The following is a 20,942-nucleotide window of genomic DNA, read 5'->3' on the forward strand; positions in this document are numbered from 1 at the left end:
ACACACACACACACACACACACACACACACACACACACACACACACACACACACAGCCAACCATGCACACTGGTCTTCTTTAGCTATATACTACATTTATGTATTTTTATGGATGGAAGACAAGCTTCAATCTTTCAGAGAATCTTCTTTGTAGAAGGAAACAGATCAGGTTTTGTGGTTTTATGTATGCAAGTATTTGGTTTTTGTTTGGTTTTGTTTGTAATGAAAGAAAACAAAAGCTCCACCAGTTATATATATAAGCTTACATTTTAGGCTATGGCAGTTTTTTTCATAATACATAAATGTAGATTGTTGGACATTTTTCTTGAAAGAGGAAGTTCTGAATTTGAACTCTGTCTTGATCTGCAAAGATCAATATGAATTCAGTTATGCACTCTACATGTGTTTAAGAATGCTTCCTTTGTAGCTGAGACACGCTCTCCTGATTGACCAGCAAGGTCGCTATGGACAAACCCCACTTACTTCATGTATTGACGAGATGCCTCTGTACCAGATGCTCAGAGTTTCATTGGGACAGAGGAGTTACAGGGATGTCACCACTCCCAGAGCAGTAGGACCGGGTAGCCAAGCTCTTTCAGAAGCATGCAGGCCACATGCAGGGATTGCTATGCTTGTGTTAGGGCAATAAATGGACTGTGTTTACTAAGTGCATGGGCTGATGTACTGTGGAACAAGAAAACAGAATAGGAATAAAAAGCAATTGTCTAACACATAGGCATGCATGTACTGTGTGGTCATAGAAGACTCAGCAGTACTGAGAGTGGTTTAAAGAACCCAATATGTTATCATATCATATACCCTGCTTCGTCTGTTACTGATTTGGCTTACAGTGTTTTGTATAAACTTCATTCCAAAACCAAATCCTCGCCGGTCGATGGTGGCACACGCCTTTAATCCCAGCACTCGGGAGGCAGAAGCAGGCCGATCTCTGTGAGTTCGAGACCAGCCTGGTCTACAGAGCTAGTTCCAGGACGGGCTCCAAAGCCACAGAGAAACCCTGTCTCAAAAAACCAAAACCAAAACAAAACAAAAAACAAACAAAACCAAATCCTCCTTATTCTTTCAATATTTCCACCTGTTTGGCCTCAGCTGAGAAAAAAAAAAAGTCATAAGTTTGCTTGTACTTTTCAGAGTTTTGTAGTTTCCTTTAAGCCTGGTTCAGCCCTGAGTGACTAAGGCAGCTCACTGAGACACGGAGAAAAGCGATTTCCCCAGAGCCTTCTGTGTGGTGACGCTTCTGCCCTTGAACCTCTTGTGAGCTCTTGCCTCTTGCTCCATCACTCTCACCCTCTCTTGTGGTATCTGCATTAGATACAGAGAAAATGATGCCTGCAAGACTGTAACCCTGCCCTGTCTTGACTCCACCTCTCTTTCATGGCCTTCATGGAGTTTTTACTTTCTTGCAGTGGGCCGATACATGGGCTCATCTGCGTGGACGCCAAAGCACAACTTCCAAAATGCACAGTAGTAGAGCAATTCCATGTGCTCGTGGAGAGTTTGCTCTGTGCCAGATACTTTCCATGTCTTCTGTCTCTTACAGTGGTAACACCTGCAGTGCCTATTGAGTGGTAGTGTCTGCCCTCCAAGTTCAAGTAGAAACCAGTGGTCCAGACCTAATAAGCGATATGCTCATGATTCGAACTCCAGATCTCCACGAAACCCTATCCTCACGTTTGACACTATAAACGGCCTCTCTCCACCATACACTTTCAATTGGGTCTTTGCTGTGTGCCCTAAAGTAGGGGCAAGTATGTGGTCTAGTGTTGTAAGACATTTCAGTTATTTGCACCTAAAAGTCCTTGAATGCGTACGGACGGCGTTTTAAAGCTAGGTTTGATACAAGTCCAAAGACGATCTGTAGACGAGCTCTAGCCACATGTATTTCACAGGCAGCTGTCTTAACACTGCGATCTCCCGGTAACTGCCACAGGGCCACCCTGAGCTCATTTTTCCTATTGTCACAAACACTTGAGTGAGCCTTTAGAAGGTTATCCCTGGAGTCGTAGACTATGCTTGTAATCGTAATGTTTAGGAGACTGAGGCAGGAGGATCGTTTCAAGCTGAAGACCAGCTTGGACATCATAATGAGTTGGAGGCCAGCCTGGGCTAAAGAGTGAACATTTGTATCAAACACCAAACCAAAACAAACGCCGTCATGTCATGTCATGCGTCTGTTAAAAACCATCTAGGGGAATCTTGTAAACGGTGGGAAAGAAATACCCAGGAGATGGGGCAGTGCTGACCTGGTCCTCTCCAGCCCCCCTGACCCTGTGACAACTGTTTTCATTCCCTTTCCTCTACAGAGCAGAGCGTAGCTGCTTTGCACCGCTGTGGCTAGAAGCTTCTTGGGGAGCCTCACCATAGCTCACTGCTTCTCATCTTTCAGGTTCCAGCCAGAATGTTCCCTCGCACCCACTCAGGCCTTTCCTTTAATATACATGTGTGTGCATGTATGTATGTGTGTGTATTTGAACGACACTTGTCACTGCCTGAGGTACCCATTTCTTTTTGGTTTAAGGCCTCTGTGTCTACCTCTGCTCCCCAGTTTGAATATGATTTCAGCAGGGTGGGTTGTTTGGTTGAGGTCCCACTGCCACGCAATGGGGCAGTGCTCAATGGTGTGAACGGAGGAGCCAGGCTGATGACTCTGGCCTTCACGAGCCTCCACACACAGTGCCTGGCACCATCAGGTGGCACTCCTGGGCGGCTCCTGCTGTTTACGAAGTTTTACCACCAAGTAAATTTATAAAACAGGCTTTAGGACTTGCTGGAGACAGCGCAGTTCCTTAGAGCAAGGCCCCTGAGTCTCATGACAGACCCTGAAGCTGGTGTTATTACATTGCCGCTTCTCTTTGCCAGATTTTAGCTCGTGTGGACTTGACCTTCAATCCAGCAGCAGTCTGCTCTCACGTCTGATGGGGGCTTGCCGACTGACCTTTTACTTAGGCCCAAGGCAATGTTTTCCTCTGTGACAAACTCGCCTCCTGCCAGTTTTAAGAGTGGCGGTCCTTATGAGGCAGAGCTCGGCTGCCTGGTTATAATCGGCCCTAATACCCGATAAACTGTGAACAATGGCCTCGTTTGAGAGGAAATATTAAGACAGAAATATGTCTGCCATGCAGAGGCAGTGCTAAACTGGAGCACACAGAGAAGTTGGGGCACGTGGGAAGCTGCCCTGGTGATTCCCATAGAAGAAGGCTGGCTGGCCTTCACAATGGGCCATTATAAGGGTACCATCGAGCCACGTAATCACAGCCCTTTTCAAAACCAGAAAAATGTGTCAAGTATTAGACAAATGTAAACTGTGCTTAAATGTGAGACTAGAAATTTTATAAATAACAGAGTCAGTATAATCTGGTAAAATATTTCAAGGAAAAAAAAAAGGAAACAAGGCAGTTTTCATTGCTGAGCAACTGTTTCCTGGCGTGGTTTATCATTTGCAAAAGTTTCAAAAAAGAGAATTCTGTCTGAATGTGTTTTTTATTTAGCAGATCTCTAGGCTTTCATTTTTGTGGGATTCATAGTTTTTAAATAACAAAATTCGAGCCTTATATGTTACAGAAAATAACAAATATAAATAAGAGATTACTCATCTGTAATTGTGGTGCCCAGAGATTGACACTTTAAAGCTTAATGATTTGTCAACAGTTTTTATTTTGCTCACATATATGTATAAACATGTTGAAAATGACACTGTGTTCTCACTTAGGCTAAGAACTTTACCCTCTCCACCGACAGGTCTGGAAAATGTGGACCTCAATGACTGCCTAACACCCATCTCTGTGCCCTGTGCCCTTGGGAGACTTTGACAGTTCCTGGAGACATGGCTGGTTATGTCAGCTAGGGTTGGGGTTAAAGTGTGAGTCTCTTGGCATGTCAGAGGGAGATGCCGCTGGATGCCGAGCAATGCATAGATAAATCTCCACAGCCAAGAGTTGTCTGACTCTACCTCAGTACCAAAGTTCAGGCCTAAGCTAGGTCACCGCCTCATTATTAATCTGACACATGTCTCTTGTTAGATATCTATGAGCAACTGTTTTGTTATCAGAAATTAATTACTAGCAAGTATTTTGCAAAGGACTAGATGAATTTTAGCTTCTGTGGAGCACAAGGGATATTAACTTAACCTTGTTGTCACAAATAGTGACAGACGCTTCATAAATGAGTGGGCAAATGTATCCAGCAAAACTTGCTAGCCGGGCGGTGGTGGTGCACACCTTTAATCCCAGCACTCGGGAGGCAGAGGCAGGCGGATCTCTGTGAGTTCGAGACCAGCCTGGTCTACAGAGCTAGTTCCAGGACAGGCTCCAAAGCCACAGAGAAACCCTGTCTTGAAAAAAACCAAAAAAAAAAAAAAAAAAAAAAAAAACTTGCTCTCGGGAAGAGATGGCAATCAATAGGGTGGGCATGGACCCGCCACACCTGCTAGTTTGTGCTTGGGTGGGCGTCTTAACCTTAAAATTCTATGTCTGTGTTGGTTACTTTTATCTTTGTGACACAACATCTGGCCTGGCTGAATCAACATAAGAGGAAAAGAGGTTGATTGGGGCTCACATTTCATGGAGGGGCATACGTGGTGGCTGGATAGCTCTGTGCAGGCCAGGTTTGGTGCAGCCTGGCTTTCCATAGAGCCTACAGTTACAGTAAGGAGCAGGGCTCAGCTCTAACCCTCAAGGCCCACCCTCCAGTGACCCAGTTCCTTCAGCTCCCCTTGTTCAAAGTTCCAACCCCACCCCCCACAAAGCAGCACCACCATCTGGGGACTGAGTATTCAAGTGCATGAGTCTGTGGGGACATTTTACACGTAATATTATGCCTTAGTGTCAGTTTTTCTTCTCCATTTGGTTTAGCAGATGAGATTGGTAATTTGATGTACACTGAATATGCATTGTGTAAGGTCAAAGACAGAAGCAGGTAGAAGAGGCAAGAGATGACTTTGAGTCATCTGTTTGACAAAGTGGAGATAGCTTCGATTAGGTGGTAGTCCCAGTAGAAGGTAAAGCTCAGTTATATTCCGAGTATATTCTCAAGATGGACAGCAGCTGTCGTGAGATGTGTACATGTTACATGGGGAAGAAAGGTATCAAAGGTGATCAAGTTGTTTGCAATATGAACACTATCTTGACCTATAAAAAAAAAACAGCAATTCCCATAAAGCTTTAGTGGTCCATGCCTGCCTGTAACCCTAGATATTCAGGAAGCTGAGGCAGGAAGACTCCAAATTCAAGATTTACCGGGCTCCAGAATGAGTCCAAGGTTTACCAGGCTATGGAGTGAGTTCAAGAACCGCCTAAGCAGCTTACTGAGTTCCTGTCTTTAACAAAACTAGAAAAGGGATGGGAGTAACTCACTGATGTTTGACTGGCATGAGAAAGGGCCTAGATTCAGCTCTAGTACAACACACACACACGCACACACACACGCACACGCACATGCACACGTACAAACCGCCGCCACCAGCAGCAGTAACAGTAGCAGGTTCCGTGTGTTTCAACCTCGCCACTATTGAAATGGCCGGGCTGACTTAGTGAGCCTGCTAATCGTGAGCTCTTTGCTGTAGAGACTGGTCTCCAGCGATGAGTCTGAAATTCAGAGAAATCCGTGATAGATAGGGACTTTCTAGTCACAAGACTGGCTTGCCTCACCAGGCTGAGTGTAGATAGTAGAAATCAGGTTTGAGCCTTCATAGATAAGATGAGGGTGGGAGAAACTGACAAAACAGGCTCAGAAGTCCTGATGAAGGAGAGAAGCCCCCGTGATTGTGGTGAACTGGGCACCAAATAAAGGATGTGGACTAAGCCTTCTTGCTATGGCTGCATCTTGCAAGGTTTGTTCACAACTGGGGCTTCTGTCCTTGCCTGGGTGGCTCCTTCTGCCGATAGGCCAGTCCTTACAAACTGCAGACCTCCATTTAAACACCAGTCTCTCTGGGTTCTTTTCTTTCAACAGCTTCCGAAGGCTCAGTTTTCTGGGTCTTAGCTGGGACAAAAGCAGTTGTTTGTTGAATGAATAGAAAACATACAATTTCTGAGGGAAGCAAGAGTTCCATTGAAAACCTTGAAGTCGTATGATCACGATGTAGCATCTGCCCTGCACCAACTCTATCCACGTCTGTTGGAAGCTTGTTAAGAGTTTTTAGACGTATTCCATGCCTATGGATTCACGCTCTGCATTCAACGCCATCCCTTAGTGATCCGGGCATGTATAGTCTTGCATTTAGTTCTTTAGGTATGGCAGGGGGATAATTGAGTATCCCTCAATGGCAGCACCCTAAATGAAGGTGCTAAAACGATCAAGATCAGATCTCTTGAAGAGTTGTTTTGGGCGTTCATTTAGAAGTCATCTTCATGTTGCCAGCAGCAAAAGAGACTAGGTGCTGCTGGCTGTAGCCTGGGGAGTTCCCCCAAATTCCTCCAAAGACCTTCTACTCAGGTGAGACCAGCGCCTTGACTTGCTCACCCCAATGAATTCTAAGTGAGTTTCTATGAAACAAAGTAGGGGTTCAGAAGGAGCTAGTATATGCTGGAGACTTAAATGCATAGGTGTTGGGCTCTTATGTATCTTCATAGTTATATTGTGGTATTTTAACTATTGAAATTACATCATTCAAAGGGTATAATGTACAACCAGATTCAATGATGAAGCCAACTTCTTAAATGGAGTTTTAAACATAAGCTGGATTACGTGTTTCTCTCAGAGCATCTCTCCTCCTTATAATAAAACTGTTCACATGGTGTCTGAGGTGTTCAGCTTTAGGGATGAGAGAGTAGTGGCTGATGAAGCCACACTCAAAAGTCACGTACGTTTTTTTCCTCAGGCATAGCTCTTAGCTGTTCTAACTCTTGGAAGGATCTCTCAGGCAATCTTTGCAGCAGCTCTGATGTTATCAGTCCCACTGAAGCTGTTTTCTGTTTATTTTCTCAGTGCTTTAAGAATTCATTCAGTGTATTTTGATTATGTTCACCCCCTACTCCTCCCAGGGACACTACCCCTTTTTCTACAACCCAACTGTGTCCCTTTAATTTTCTTATTAAACTTATTAAGTCCAGTTCATGCTGCCCATGCTCTCATGGATATATAGCCTTCCCCTCCTCAGCCCTTTAATTCAGCCAGCGAGAAACATAAACCGGATCCGTCCTAGATCTCTTTACGCCTTCCCTTTATCCTTCCTGCCTTTCTAACCTGTTCAATCAATTAAAAAACAAGTATATGTAGAAACCTTGAAGGCTAGTTTATAGCATCATTCAAATGGTTTCTTTTTGAGATGTGATTGAAATTGACTCACTCTAGGATAGATTATAAAATGTATCATTGGGCACATGAGAGACATTAGTGAATGAATACATATAAGTTTGTTCTCTATATTTTAAAATTGACTGGTGTTTAATAGTATTCATATGTAACAACTGAAGCTATGAATATACTAAAATGTTAATATAATAATTCTTTAAAAATTTACCTCTTATTTTTATTTCATATTTATGAATGTTTCGCCTGTGTATGTGTGTGTGTGTGTGTGTGTGTGTGCATTTTGTGCATGCAATGCCTGAGAAAGCCAGAAGAGGGCATTGGATCCCCTGTGACTGTCATTACAGAAGGTTGTGAATGGCTATGAGGGTGCTGGAAATCTAACCCAGGTTCTCTGAAGAGTAGCCATTGCTCTTAACCACTGAGCCATCTCTCCAGTCCCCAAAATACATTTTTATGAGGTCTCTAAATACCATTTACCCAAAAACCAAAGCATTCATCCAACTCATTTCATAATAGGCACATTGTTTTATAGGTCTTTAGCCAAGGAAAACAGGCTTACTAGGAATTTTCCATAAAGCTGGTTGATATTATTTATTATAATATTAGAATTTTATGACAAATGTTCTTCATTCTACTGTATATACAGTTTTACCCCATTGCTTCCAGCAGCCTGCAGAGAAACAAAGCTAGCTGGACAGTTGCATGGCCTTCTTTCCTGTTGCCCTGTGAGCATATAAGAGTGGCACATTGGCTGCCCTGATAAATTTCCATGTTCCCAAACAAACTGTGTGAACAGAATAGAGGTCATGATGAATAACAACAAGTGACTGACTGCCAGTCCTGATATTTCTTTATAATTTATTGAACACAAGATAAATTCTTTTCCCAAACAAAACCATAACATTTTGTTGCCTTTTTGAACAAAAATGAAATCAATTATAAACTGAGAGGATTGTGGGAGATTTTTAATGGATTTATTCAAATTCAGAGTGGCAAATGGGGGAGGGAGGAGAGGAGCCATGACAGTTCAGATGAGATGTGTTCGCCCCAGTGAGTCGTGGAGTCAGCAAGCACGGTGGTATCTGTGGCCACCATCTCGCCCTGGCTGGTGACTGGCAACTGGAGGTAAATAGCTTGTCAGTGTCACCAGGGAGTGGCAGGGCTACCCTGTGTTAGTCAGGAAGGCATCCATCCAGCTCTGCAAACTTTTCATGGTCTTGATGAAGACAGGACAACAGGCGAGGGGCCAGATCAAAGACAATTGAGATCCCATGGGTTTTCATGTGGATAGCTAACATGAAATATAAATGATGTCAGTGGACACTGTATGCTGGTAAACATTTAGAATATTATAGTCTAGCCTTGTGATTTGGATTTCAAATGCTTGGAAGCCCTCAGTTTTTGCACCACATTTAATTGAGTCAGGCTTTTAAGAGTGACAGAGCCTCATAAGGATGGTGTGAAAGGGTGTGAACAGAGGAGGATCTGTCTCCAGCATCTTCAGGATGAGAAGAGTAGGGCACACTTGTTCACAGTGGCATGCATCCCAGCTGGGGTGATGCTAGAGTAACCATGTTCTACATCAGTGGTTCAGAGTGTGTTCAGGAGACTCAGGACTCTCCCGGACCCTCAGAGTGTTTCCACAAGATGAAAACTAATTCTATCCTGATACTAAGAAACTACCCGCACGGCTCTCCTCCCACTGGAATAGAAGTGTGTGGTATCCTAGGAAGTCATCCTTGCTATGCTAGTATGGGAGGGAGTCCCTGTTTTCAAAAGAAAACATTTTCATGCTAAGCTGCTTGATAGAAACACAGCAACTTGGAAGAACATAAAGCCCCCATGACAAAAGCTTCGGGGATTACTGTTTCTGCTATCTGATGAGCTTTTGTCTGACACTGAAGACAGGATGTAATAAGCTCCGATCAGCCGCACTGGTACACCAGCACTGGAGAAGTTAAGGACTTGCTTAGTCCGAATCTGAACAGGGATGTTGGGTCCTCAGTCCCTTTTCTTACCACGTGATCAGGCACCCAGCCTCTCCGGGAATTTCCAGGAAACACAGATTTGAGCACCAACTTCTCAGAAGAGCAACTTCTCTGAAGCCAGCCCACCCTCCAGGGCATGCCAGCGAGATTGTGTCCACAGATGCTGAGACAGAAAACACACCGAGACAAGACACGCCCGGGCGCTTTGCTCCCTCGGTTCACTCCCTGTGTGCCTGCTCTGTCTGATGCCACATGAAAAATAGAATGTTGACTTTTTTAAAGAATTTCAAATATTTCACTTTAAAAATCTTAGAGCGCTAGCCACCCTTGAGAATTTGGGTGATTACGTGCTATAGGTTGGTGTACTCAGAGCGAGGCAGCTGCAGCCTGAATCTGCTGCTTCTGCTTCTTTTAGAAGTGAATGGCTTTCAGTGACCTCAAGACAACCCTGCTCTTTGCAACCTTATCCACAGCTGGGGCCCTCAGTTGTATTACCTGTGGGTGGGGCCTAGGTCGGGAATGCCCGCTGGAGCTCTGTCTGCAGCGTGGTTTTCCAGACTTCCTCTCCCTCAGCCCATCCTGGCTGTGCCTGAGGTCACCACAGTGTCTCCCTCGGTCACTCTCTGCCATTTTTTTTTTTAATTTGAGGCAGGAACTCTCACTGAAGCTGATATGGATAGCCTGACTGGTCAGTGAGTCCCAGGATCTGTCTGCCTTCACGTCCGCAGGGCTGTTGGGATTAAAAGTGGCGCCCTGTTTTTTTATGTGGCTTCTGGGGATTGAACTCGGTTCCTCACGCTTGTGCATTGGACACTTTAGTGACTGAGCCATCTCCCCAGCCCTACCGTCTTAGCTTACTTGAAAATCCAAAAGAGCTGATAGAAATGTCACAAAGAAAATTTCACTCTACTTCCAGACTTGAGCATAGTAAAGACCTCTCTGCCAGTGCAGGGTGGAGAATGAGTCCCTTCGTTACTAAGGCACGACATTCTGATTCATTAAAGAAAGCAGTTCTGCCAGTGAATTAGTGTTTATTTTTAAATGTGCAGCCGTGTCTCTTTTTCAGGGGAGTAGTGAAATAAGCACATTCCGCTCACTGCCCTCATTTCGTGTTTATTTTGGTACTGTCTATTGTCCTCATCATTATCGCGTCTGGACCCTTTTACAAAAACTGAAGATGCCTGTGAACCTCAGTGTGCAGCGTCAGACGGGCTCGGGATGGTCAGCCAGAAGTACTGCAGTGGCCACAGTGTTTTGAAAAAAAGTAATGGGTTGCAAATATTTATGCTCACCCCATTTTAACAGCAAGCAGAATTTATCCCAATTTCTAAATATAGATCTGTCTCTTCTCTTCTTTTGCTTCACCCTGCAGAGCAAATAGGTTTATAAAGCTAGAAATCATATCTCTCTTCTGATCGCTTATGGTGACTGTCCTGTTATTTACGTGTGTAGCGTATAATGACAGTAAACAGTGGAGTGGACAGACGGAAAGACCATAGATGCGTCTACCGTGGGGCACGATGGTTTATTCTGGTCTTGCCCCCATGAACTGTATCAAGCTTCCAGTAAGAATCTCCATGCTTCCTAGTTTGAGGGTTAGCTGAGAAAGGTATTTTTTGTTTGTTTGCTGGTTTTCTTTCTTTATGAGTGTGAACCTGAGTCTCTGTCTTTGTCTGTCTATCTTGTCTTCCCTCCCCTCTGTCTGTCTGTCTGTCTGTCTCTCTCTCTCTCTCTCCCCCCCCCCTCCTTGTCTCACATGTGTGTGTGTGTGTGTGTGCATAGAATAACTCTCCCTTGCCTGCTGACTTGAGGTTAGGAGGCAGGATGCCCATCTACTTAGTTCAGAGTGAACGTAGCCATTGAGACTGGGGTGTAAGAAGAAGCTAGAGAGTTTGGAAAGTATCTTCCATGCTAAAAGTTCATATCCTTGCTGCACGGCATCATTATTTGGCTGTTAGAGAAGGCTCATGTGTGACAGTAGCTCTTAGGCAATGTCTCCTCCGAAGGGGGCATCCAGCTCTTAACCTATTCCTGAAAGAGAAACACCATTGTCCATTAATGCTACTGGAACTAAAGATGAATGGTGAATGGCCTTGATCTGCCAGTAAGCTTGACTTTGATAGCTCATCCTTTTAAAAGGTTCTTTTATATCTATGAAAAAAAGCATGACGTCAAGCCAGGGGGAAAACTGATATCAATATTTAAGCCCAAACTAGTAGGAATTTAAAAAAAAAAAAAAGTCCCCTGTGAGAGAACAGCTTTTTTTTTTTACACGCATAACTAATTAGCTTAGGTTATTATAAGCAGTGCTGCTGTGATAACGTTTCCGGCGGCGCCTCGGGATGCCTTGTTTATGGTGCCTTCTCTACGCCAGTCGCTCTTGGAGTCGGAATTACAGAAAGTAGAGGGAGGAGGAATAAGTAGTCTGCCCTGTCGCCTTGGCTTGGGGTCGTCCGAGACGTTGCTATGCTGGAAATGCTAGAGTACAGTCACTACCAGGTGAGCCTCCCTGCTTATCCCCCTGGAGCCTGAATGGCAAGGGTATACGTGGGCTAACTCGTCTCTTCGCTGTTACTTCACTAAGAACTCTGTTGGCAATAAGAACAGATACGCTCTTTTAATGCTGTTTCTTCTCTGATGCCCTAAGAAATAATTTAGTATGGTTTTAGACCTGGGGAACAGCATTGGATTCTTGTTTCCTCGCAGCTCACTGCATTCCCTCCACCAGCTCTTGTTTAGAGTGTATAAGATGAATTATAATTGACGGTCACTGATTTTGTTTAAGAAAAGCATTCCTAATTCCTTGTTGATGTTTATGGGAAAGGACAACAGATAGCATGTTGGCTCACAAATTAATAGTCATGCCTTTAGAAACACATACATGCAGTGCTATGCACTCGGAAGGAACTGCTTCATGTGGATTGCTTTTTCCACTGAGTCCGTTCATAATTAGAATCTTGAATAATTATATCCTTGTATATGAAAGGAATTAACCTTTAACTCCTTGATTGAAATGCGGCAATGTTTCTGATTATCTTCTATAACCATTCCATAGTAGTTTAAGAATTTTGTGTGTGACTTTTGTGCGTGGCTTTTGTGTGTGTGTGTGTGAATTCATGTGTGTGTTTTTTGTATATGTGAGTATGATTCTGTGTGTATGTGTGTGTATGGGGGTCTGCACACATGTGTGTTTTAACGGAAAGCTCTTCTTTTTGCCAAGGAAAGTGAGATAAACTGAATCGTGCATTTTCAAGTTTGTTATTTGATTTTTCTAAATTCTTTCTGGTGTGTTGGGGGAGATTCTTGCCTCATCAATACTTTCAAATTTTAACAATTATCCATGAGGAGAAGGGCACTAGGATTGAAGGAGATAAGTAGTTAATTATTATGGAAGTCAACCAGGATAGATATCACCTTGGGTCCTAAGAGTTCTAAATCCTGGGACTTAGACTCTCAACGTCAGTCCTATCAAAATCCTTTAGCACAGTGCCCGCCCGGTACCGTACAGGAATTGATAATCTGTTCTGTTGGTGGACTGGTCAGTCTCACAATGTATGCTATAGGAAGAGTCGTTTGAAACCCCAGAATAACCCTGCTATCTTCTCTTCCTCCATGGCCATGCTCAGGTGCAGACCCACCTGGAAAACCCCACCAAGTACCACATACAGCAAGCCCAGAGGCACCAGGTAAAGCAGTACCTTTCTACCACGTTAGCAAATAAACATGCCAGCCAAGTCCTGAGCTCACCATGTCCAAACCAGCCTGGCGACCACGCCATGCCACCAGTGCCGGGGAGCAGCGCGCCCAACAGCCCAATGGCTATGCTCACTCTTAACTCCAACTGTGAAAAAGAGGTAAATCACGTCTCCTCCTCCGCTTCTTACACTCCATCAACTGTCTCTGGGATGCTCCTCTCTCTCCCTCTGTGACGGACTGTCTGTTGTCCACCCGGTCATCCTCACTGGCCTCTGTCCCTTATTTCCTGGTGTGACCATTTATGTCTCAGCCTCTGGTCAGCAGCGCTAGGTTACCGTGTTTATTGCACACGGCAGGAGACCTGGCTTGCTCTAAGCAGAATGTGGAGGTGGGGATGCTTCCTTAACTCCCATCTCCTTCCGTAGTCCAGTATTCTCTTCCTTTCTATGCCTTCCAATTTGCAAAGCAGTGAAAATGCAGAGAGGAGAAGGGGAGGCGGCAAAGGGAAAGCAAAAATAGAGAAGGTGTGGGGCGGGAGACTTAGAAGTTCTGCCGCTGTGAAGGTCTGGGGATTATTTTTATTTTCCGTGGAGTTGGAGAAAGAAAACGCATGGAATGTGTACGGATGGATTTGAAGAGTGTGGCACATGCGGACTTGAGAGGAAAAGCAAGGCTTACTACGACATCCAGTCGGTTTCATGATTAATTGCTGCCTGGTAAACCCGTTTTGGTAAAGCTGGATTGGAGACAACACTCAAACCCTCAAGCTAATTTCTGCATCAAAATTTGGAGCCTAAAAATACTTGGGGGCACTGCTGTGATGGGGTGTCTGTCATTTCTAAATTATGAGACTGTGTCTCATTTTAGTAGAGTTTTATTATATATCCAAGTGTTTCTGTGAGTTCAGAAGTGACTGTCGCATTTGGTTGATTTGAGTCACTGGGGGGACATTTCCTCTGCCCACAGCAAACAGGTTTTACCCACCCATACCTGTCATTGGCTTTGACCCAAGATTCCCTCCCTTATTCTGTTCCTCGGTTAGCAGCTGCTTGTTCCAAAACTCTGTCCATTTCGTTGCCCTGCCACTAACCTGTGAATGTGCTGTTGAAAAGGCATTTGCAAACCCAAGTCATGGGCTGTCTTTGCTTGTGTTTCTGCAGGCATTTTATAAGTTTGAAGAGCAGAGCAGGGCAGAGAGTGAGTGCCCAGGTATGAACACGCACTCTCGAGCGTCGTGCATGCAGGTACTGAATGACTCGGCAGGCCGCGGATGTAACACTTTATAATGAGAATCTATATTTGTGAATGATCACACCTCCTGATGACTTCAGGGACTTGTTTCCTCCCATTGATTCTCTTTTCATAGAAAAGGCTATGAACAGACCCATTTTTTTTTCATAGTAACTCATGAATGACTAGGTAACAACTACGAAGCTTAAATGTATGTGCCCCTTAAGTTGCCTGCAGTCATAAGGAGAGGGTAAAATACATATATTGTTGTAAATAAAATGTATGGTGATTTAGTTAATTTGCAAAAATCACCAGCACATGTTGTGTAGCACTGTACCAGCTTCTAAACCATACTCTGGAAGCCAAGCTGTGTCGATCTCTTTATTGTTTTTGTGAATGGAACCTCCTGCTCCACGTATTATGAAACTTTATTAAGTTAATAATAGCCAATGAGCACGTCCCCAAACAATTGAAGATCATTATTTAAATTCTATTTAGTGAGTAAATGGCACCGTTTATTGTTGTCCTTATTCAGATATACGAGAGAGAATATAATATAAACAACAATTTTTTTTTTGCCTTTCTGTATATAATAGAGCATAGAGTATTTTAATGATACATCCAGGTCACTAGTTTTGCTCTCCTCAAACTAAAGTCAAAATGTATAAAGGAAAGTTGTCTATGAGTCCCCTTCATCACCTTGGTCATAAAGTCTTCTGTGACAAACAAATAAGGCTGGTGTGCCTAGAAATGGAAACTAACACACGGCATGCTGACATCTACTCAGATCTGACCGCTGGCAGTTCCTCAGAGGAATCACTTGGTAAGATCATTCTTCAGAGGTTACTGCATTCCTGACATTCTGAACGAATTGGAAGGCTTCTTGAAACCTCATAGGTCCCCGGTGGACTGAGACAGTATACATTACTGTCCCCATTTGACAGGCTGGCACACTGAGACTTCTGACGACTGCAGGCTTTGCCCTTTCTCCAGCAAGAGGGGACAAATAAATCTGAACCCAAGCCTCGTGATGCAGAGCCTCTTTAATGAGAGGAGCAGATGACCACAGGAGTGCCCCTGGCCATTAGATCTCACTGTGAATCTTGCTCACCGTTCAGACCCAGGCACACACACATCAGCCAGCCACCAAACATAAGGTGTTTACAAGGAAATATTCCCACAGACTCCGCCACTGCGGCAAGGCGCATGTAATCACTGTTGTTTATGATGCTAACTGATGTTTTGGTACTTGAGCAATGAAATTGATCTAGTGGGAATGTCAGTTCCACGACTGTAATGATAACCTCGTCCTGGTGCGTTCCTCCGGGAGTACCGGGCTCACTGGCAGCTGTCCAGAGAGGTGCCTGCTTAGCAAGTCACTCTGCCATCCTTGTAGCGCCAGCCAGTGGCCAGGGGGCCCCTGTGGAATGCAAGGGCCCAGAACCCGCTTGTTTTCCTTCTCCTAGAAGGCTGTGGGAAAGGAAAAAGGGAAGAAGTGGCTTTCGTGCAAGTGGCATTTCCTGGCTCATCTTTCCAGTGGAAAGGGCAAGCAGGTTCAACATAGTGGTGGAAACTCAGGTTAAATCACAGCCTGGCTCTGCTTGCAGGGTGACTTTCAACAGGTGGCTTCTCCTTCTCCCACCTGCACGGCAGCTGCCCCGTTAGAGCCCCCTACCTCCACAGGGTGACTGCCAGAGTAAATGTACCTCAAGGAGCCACCCAAGCTCAGCTCTTGATGCCCAGTAACGGCCGAAATGCTAGCTCTAAGTGAAGCTTCCATTGCCCTCTCTGGTCAGCAGGTTTCAGTAATGTCTTGATTTTAGTGGGGGAGAGAACAGTTACTCCTTAGACACTACCTAAAGACCACTGTTACTTTAGGTAAGAAATGACCCGAAAGGTCCTTTTAGGGTTGGCCCTACGCCTGTTTCTCATTCCTTTTTCTCTTCTGTGGCTCTTTTCTCTACAGATGGATGATGTGATCGATGACATCATCAGCCTGGAATCAAGTTATAATGAAGAAATCTTGGGCTTGATGGATCCAGCCTTGCAAATGGCAAATACGGTATTGATGGCCTGTTTGTTTTGTTTTCCAAGAAAATCTTGAGGTCGTTCTCTGTGCACTCCCGTTTTCTCAACTCACTATATCTTCACACAGATTCACTGAGAAATGTATTAGCAATAATTATTCATAAGTAAGTCATTTTGACTTCAGAAGCTAAGAGGCTTGCTCAAGGTTCTTAGGAGCACCGTGATTCCGCTCTGGGTCCAAGGAGCCCAAGTGCTCTTTGTTTTTGTTTGTTTTGTGTTTTTCTATTTCAGTCCTGAGAATTGAACCTAGGGTCTCACAAATGCAGGGCCAGTGATCTGTCATTGATCTGTAGCCCCAGGTTGTTTTTTTTTTCTCTCTCTCTGGGTGCATGCATGCATGTGTGTAAGAATGAGCGTGTATGTATGTGTGTGTGTGTGTGTGTGTGTATGTTTGTGTGTGTGCGTGTTTGTATGCATACACAGGTGTGTATGCAGTTATTGAGGATGTCTGAAGTCTGATTTTCAAGAGAAAATTTCCATTTCGAGGAGTGTTTGAATATATGTAACAGAGACTATATGCTCGAAAATGGTAACTTTTGCACTGTGTGAATTTTTTTGAACACAGTAAGCATTGTTTCAAAAATGCTAAATTCTAGTAGTAAATGCCCTCAACCAGGAACAAGATATTTCTTATTTATTTATCAACACAAAAATTTAGTTAACTTAGTTTTCTTGTGATTTTTTTAAACATATAGTAGCAATTTCTTTATAATCTTGCCTAAGTTGGCTTTTAAGGGGTGAGACTGTCCCTTGAAATCTCAAAACTTCTCCTTGAAGATCTAGTGTTTCTTTCCAACCCACATAAACTCAGATTGTAATTATGTTTGCACGTGTGGTGTGTGTGGCTGTGCATCTGTGGCTTGTGTGAACACATGGAGGCCTGAGGGTGGCATTGAGTGTTTCCCTCAGTTTCTCACTTCGTCATTTGCTGAGGTGAGGTTTCTCACAAAACCTAGAGCTCCTTGATTTGATTGAACTTGCTAGCCAGCTTATCCTAAAGACCGTCTGTCTTAGCCTCCTGAACAACTGCTGGGATTTCAGGTCACCTACCACACACACATACACACACACACACACACACACACACACACGGCTTTTATGTGTGTGTTAGGAACTCAGATATGCATGCTTATGTGGCTGGAGTTTTATCCACTGTGCCAATTCTCCAGCCTCTTATGATCGTCAATTCTGATCAAGGTACCTGTGCCAAACTCTCTCTGTATCCTTTGACTCCCTTGGAACCCTTAGCTCTCATGCTGTTATATCCAATTAGATGCACATTTTGTTAGTAGCCAGAATCCTGGGATAAACATGAATAAGACACTACAATGGAGCTTCCTCTAGGGAATTTACAAATAGACTCAAAGACATGGGAATATTCACAGCGTGAGTTAACAGTGGTATGGTCATTCAAAGAGATTTTGTTGAGGAGGTGATCCTTTTTGCCAGGTAGATAAATACATACCTGGGCACACTAAAAAAAGACTGTGAAATGACTTATTTCATAATACCACCAATTTTTAAATAAGTTTCGCAATAATGGGAACCTTTGAAGTCGTTGGATCCAAACCAATACTCAGCACACCAACTTCCTCTTGCATATTGTTCAAATTCATACAAAATGTGAGAAACCCTGCTTCTTGGACACCTCAAATAAAGGATATGTACTGGGGGGGCTAGAGAGATGGCTTAGTGGTTAAGAGTGCTGACTGCTGTTCCAGACATCCTGAATTTAATTCCCAGGAGCCACATAGTGGCTCACAACCCCGGTTCCAGGGTCTTAACACCCTCATGCAAACATACATGCAGGCAAAACACCAGTGCACATAAAATAAAAATAAAGGTTATGTACCCACTTTGAATAAAGCAATGAAACACAGAGGTTAGGAACTGGAGAAGTAAAACCAGACCTGGGTTCAAATCCAAAGTGTGTCTTACTCTGTGAGTTTGCTTGCTACCTTAATGTCCTTTGTTCCCACATCTGGAAAAAGGGGAGGGGGCTGTTAAAAAAGTTTGTCTTCTTAGCTGATAAAGTATAAATAGCATTTAGCTTTGTAAATAGAAGCTACATTCAACCCTATTGTCTAAATTATTCCTTGTTCCTTGCAAGATCAGATGCTTTTGATAGTGTTGGTTTGGTCAGTTGATATTTATTAAGGCTCAGCAGTGTGACAAACTCCTTGTTAGGAAAACTCTACTTAATAATCATGGCTCACCTTACAGTGAATTGCACATTAGCACTGGTCCTAGCTTGCTTCCAGCTGCACTGTGCTTGCCAGCCCTTCTACAGTTAATATGACTCCATCTGCTTGTGTAGAATAGGACACACACAGTGCCTTCCTTCCCCATCTAATTGACATTTGTAGGCAGAGTTTTCCTGTTCCATCTGCCTGTTCCCAAATAACAGACGTGGATACTAAATATTAATTACAAATACTTGACTGTAAACGGAAGTTTCTGTCCCACCTGGTCTTGCAACCATTCAGTCCCAAAGAAACACACAGAAACTATATTAATTGCAACACTGCTTGTCCAATAACTCAGGCATATTCCTATCTAGCTCTTACATCTTAAATTAACCCATTTCTATTATTTTATATTTTACTATGAGGCTTGCAGTTTACTGGTAAGGTTCTAGCATCTTTCTCCTTTGGCAGCTACATGGTGACTGCCTGACTCTACTTTCTTTCTCCCTACATTGTTTAGTTTTCCCACCTACCTATATTCTGCACTGCAGTAGAACAATGCAGCTTCTTTTTTAACCCATAGTAATAAAATATATTCATAGCATACAGAGGGGTATCCCACATTGCTTGGCTGATAGCCCAGGCTTGTTACTAGCTAACTCTTACAACTCAAATTAACACATATTTCTTACTCATTTTTTGCCACATGGCATGTGGCATGGTACCCTTACTCAGAACAGCGTACCCATCTTGCTCTCTCTCTGTCTGCTGGCGACTCTCTCATCCCAGTATCCTCAGTTTGGTTTTCCCACCGAACTTTATCCTGCCTTGCTATGGCCAGTCAGCTGACATAACTCCCTGTAAGGAGAAAGAATGCCTTATGTAGAGGCTAGAAACAGACTGTCAACGGAGGTTTATTTTTATTCTGCTTTTGCCATGCTGGGGGTCAAACCCCAGACCTCATCCACGCTATGCAGTTGGTCCTACACTGAGCTGTAACCTGAACCCTTGGCCATATACACTGTTGAGTGAGGCATTTGACCTCTCTGCCTCAGTTTCCTTGTCTGTAAAATGCTGCATCAATTGCACTTGAATTGAGGTGAGAACTTTAAAATTTCATCCACACGAAGTAGCCCAACACAAATAAGCTCCCAGTCAAAGCGGGGACCACCCCAGTTCTTAATCATCTTGGGGTTCTGAGGTCTTAGTTGAATAACTAAGCAACTGCAGCCTATTCCATTTTAACCCCCCCCCACAGTTAAGTTTTACATGAATGTTTATACTATAGACATTTTTCCCTACTTATTTCATTCTTTGAAATGCTCTGTTTTAAGTTAATTACTTGTTTAAAAAAGTGGAAGGAACGCTTAGGGAGGGAGCTATCCTAAGGGAATCGAGGCCTAGAAATAACTGTTCCAAGGGCACAAGGCCCTCTTGTGCTCTCACAAACAAAGAATAAAAGTCCTGTTTTCTTGTGTTAACTGCGCAATTTATATTCAGAGGAGGAGATGGGGCCCGTCCACAGAGAAAAACAATAACATCTTACAGTGATCGCTTACTTGGAAAAATATTCCTTTTGGTGGTGAGAGGCGCCAGTGCACTCGGTTCAGACCAGGGCTGGAGCAAAGGAAGCAGCACCCTTGCCTTGTCCTCACCTGAGCTGGCCAGACTGTGGCTCTCTGGAGCTACACTACCCTTGTATGTGAAAGTGAAGTCCTGTCCAACAGGTGAACGCTCTGAATAGAAAGTCCAGCAGAAATGCCGACCAGCCAAGTAAACATGCGTCTCTTCCTGTGGTAGGCCAGGGCTGTTAATTTTGACCTGGTTTTGATTTAACTGTGTTTAGAAGAGGGTTTTTCTAACCCAGAAAGTGAACTACGATTTTTTTTCCTTTTCCTCTCCTCTTTTTCTTCCCCTCCTCTCCATTCCTGTTTTACTTTTCCTCTTCTCTCTCCCCATTCCTTCCCTCTCTTCTCTCTCTTCCTCTCTCTCCCCATTCCTTCCCTCTCTTCTCTCTCTTCCTCTCTCTCCCTCTTTCTTCCATCTCTTTTCTCTCTTCCTTCCCCTCTTCAATGGCTTTCTTTCAGTTGGCTTGTTTGCTTTTGTCTTTGTTTTTTTTTTTTTTCTGATAGCCTTGAATTCCTGACCCTCCAGCCTTAATTTCTCAAAGGCTGGATTACAGATATGAGCCACCATCCCTGTTTGTGAACTAGTTGTACCTAACACCTGTCTTTCCTTTGTCCCTAACTCATGGTCATCATAAGAGAAGTGCATGCTTATATCCAGTTTGCATATGAGGACATAATGCACACGGTTTCTATTTCTAGAGCCACCCAGTGAATCTTATAGCTCATTGTTTCCAATTTTTTATTTAATGTATAAGTCCCTCGAAACTTGACTTGTTTTATCAATGTTCAGCCGTTAAGTTCCCCCAAAAAGATTTGGACTTGGGGAATAATTTTCGACTTCAGTTCCTCGTAGC

General features: G+C 43.7%; 1 protein-coding gene across 2 annotated transcripts in view; it reads left to right on the top strand.

The window, feature by feature from the left end:
• Positions 1 to 20,942, top strand: part of Mitf (melanocyte inducing transcription factor) — a 221,892-nt gene that overhangs the window by 181,527 nt on the left and 19,423 nt on the right. For both annotated transcript variants that reach the window (XM_026788279.1, XM_026788280.1), the window contains exons 3-5: positions 12,887 to 13,114; positions 14,117 to 14,200; positions 16,153 to 16,248. In XM_026788279.1, the coding sequence (XP_026644080.1) occupies positions 12,887 to 13,114; positions 14,117 to 14,200; positions 16,153 to 16,248 (408 nt within the window). The remainder of the gene's footprint in view (positions 1 to 12,886; positions 13,115 to 14,116; positions 14,201 to 16,152; positions 16,249 to 20,942) is intronic.

The sequence above is a fragment of the Microtus ochrogaster genome, unplaced genomic scaffold (assembly GCF_000317375.1).
Source record: "Microtus ochrogaster isolate Prairie Vole_2 unplaced genomic scaffold, MicOch1.0 UNK1, whole genome shotgun sequence".
Lineage (NCBI taxonomy): Eukaryota > Metazoa > Chordata > Mammalia > Rodentia > Cricetidae > Microtus > Microtus ochrogaster.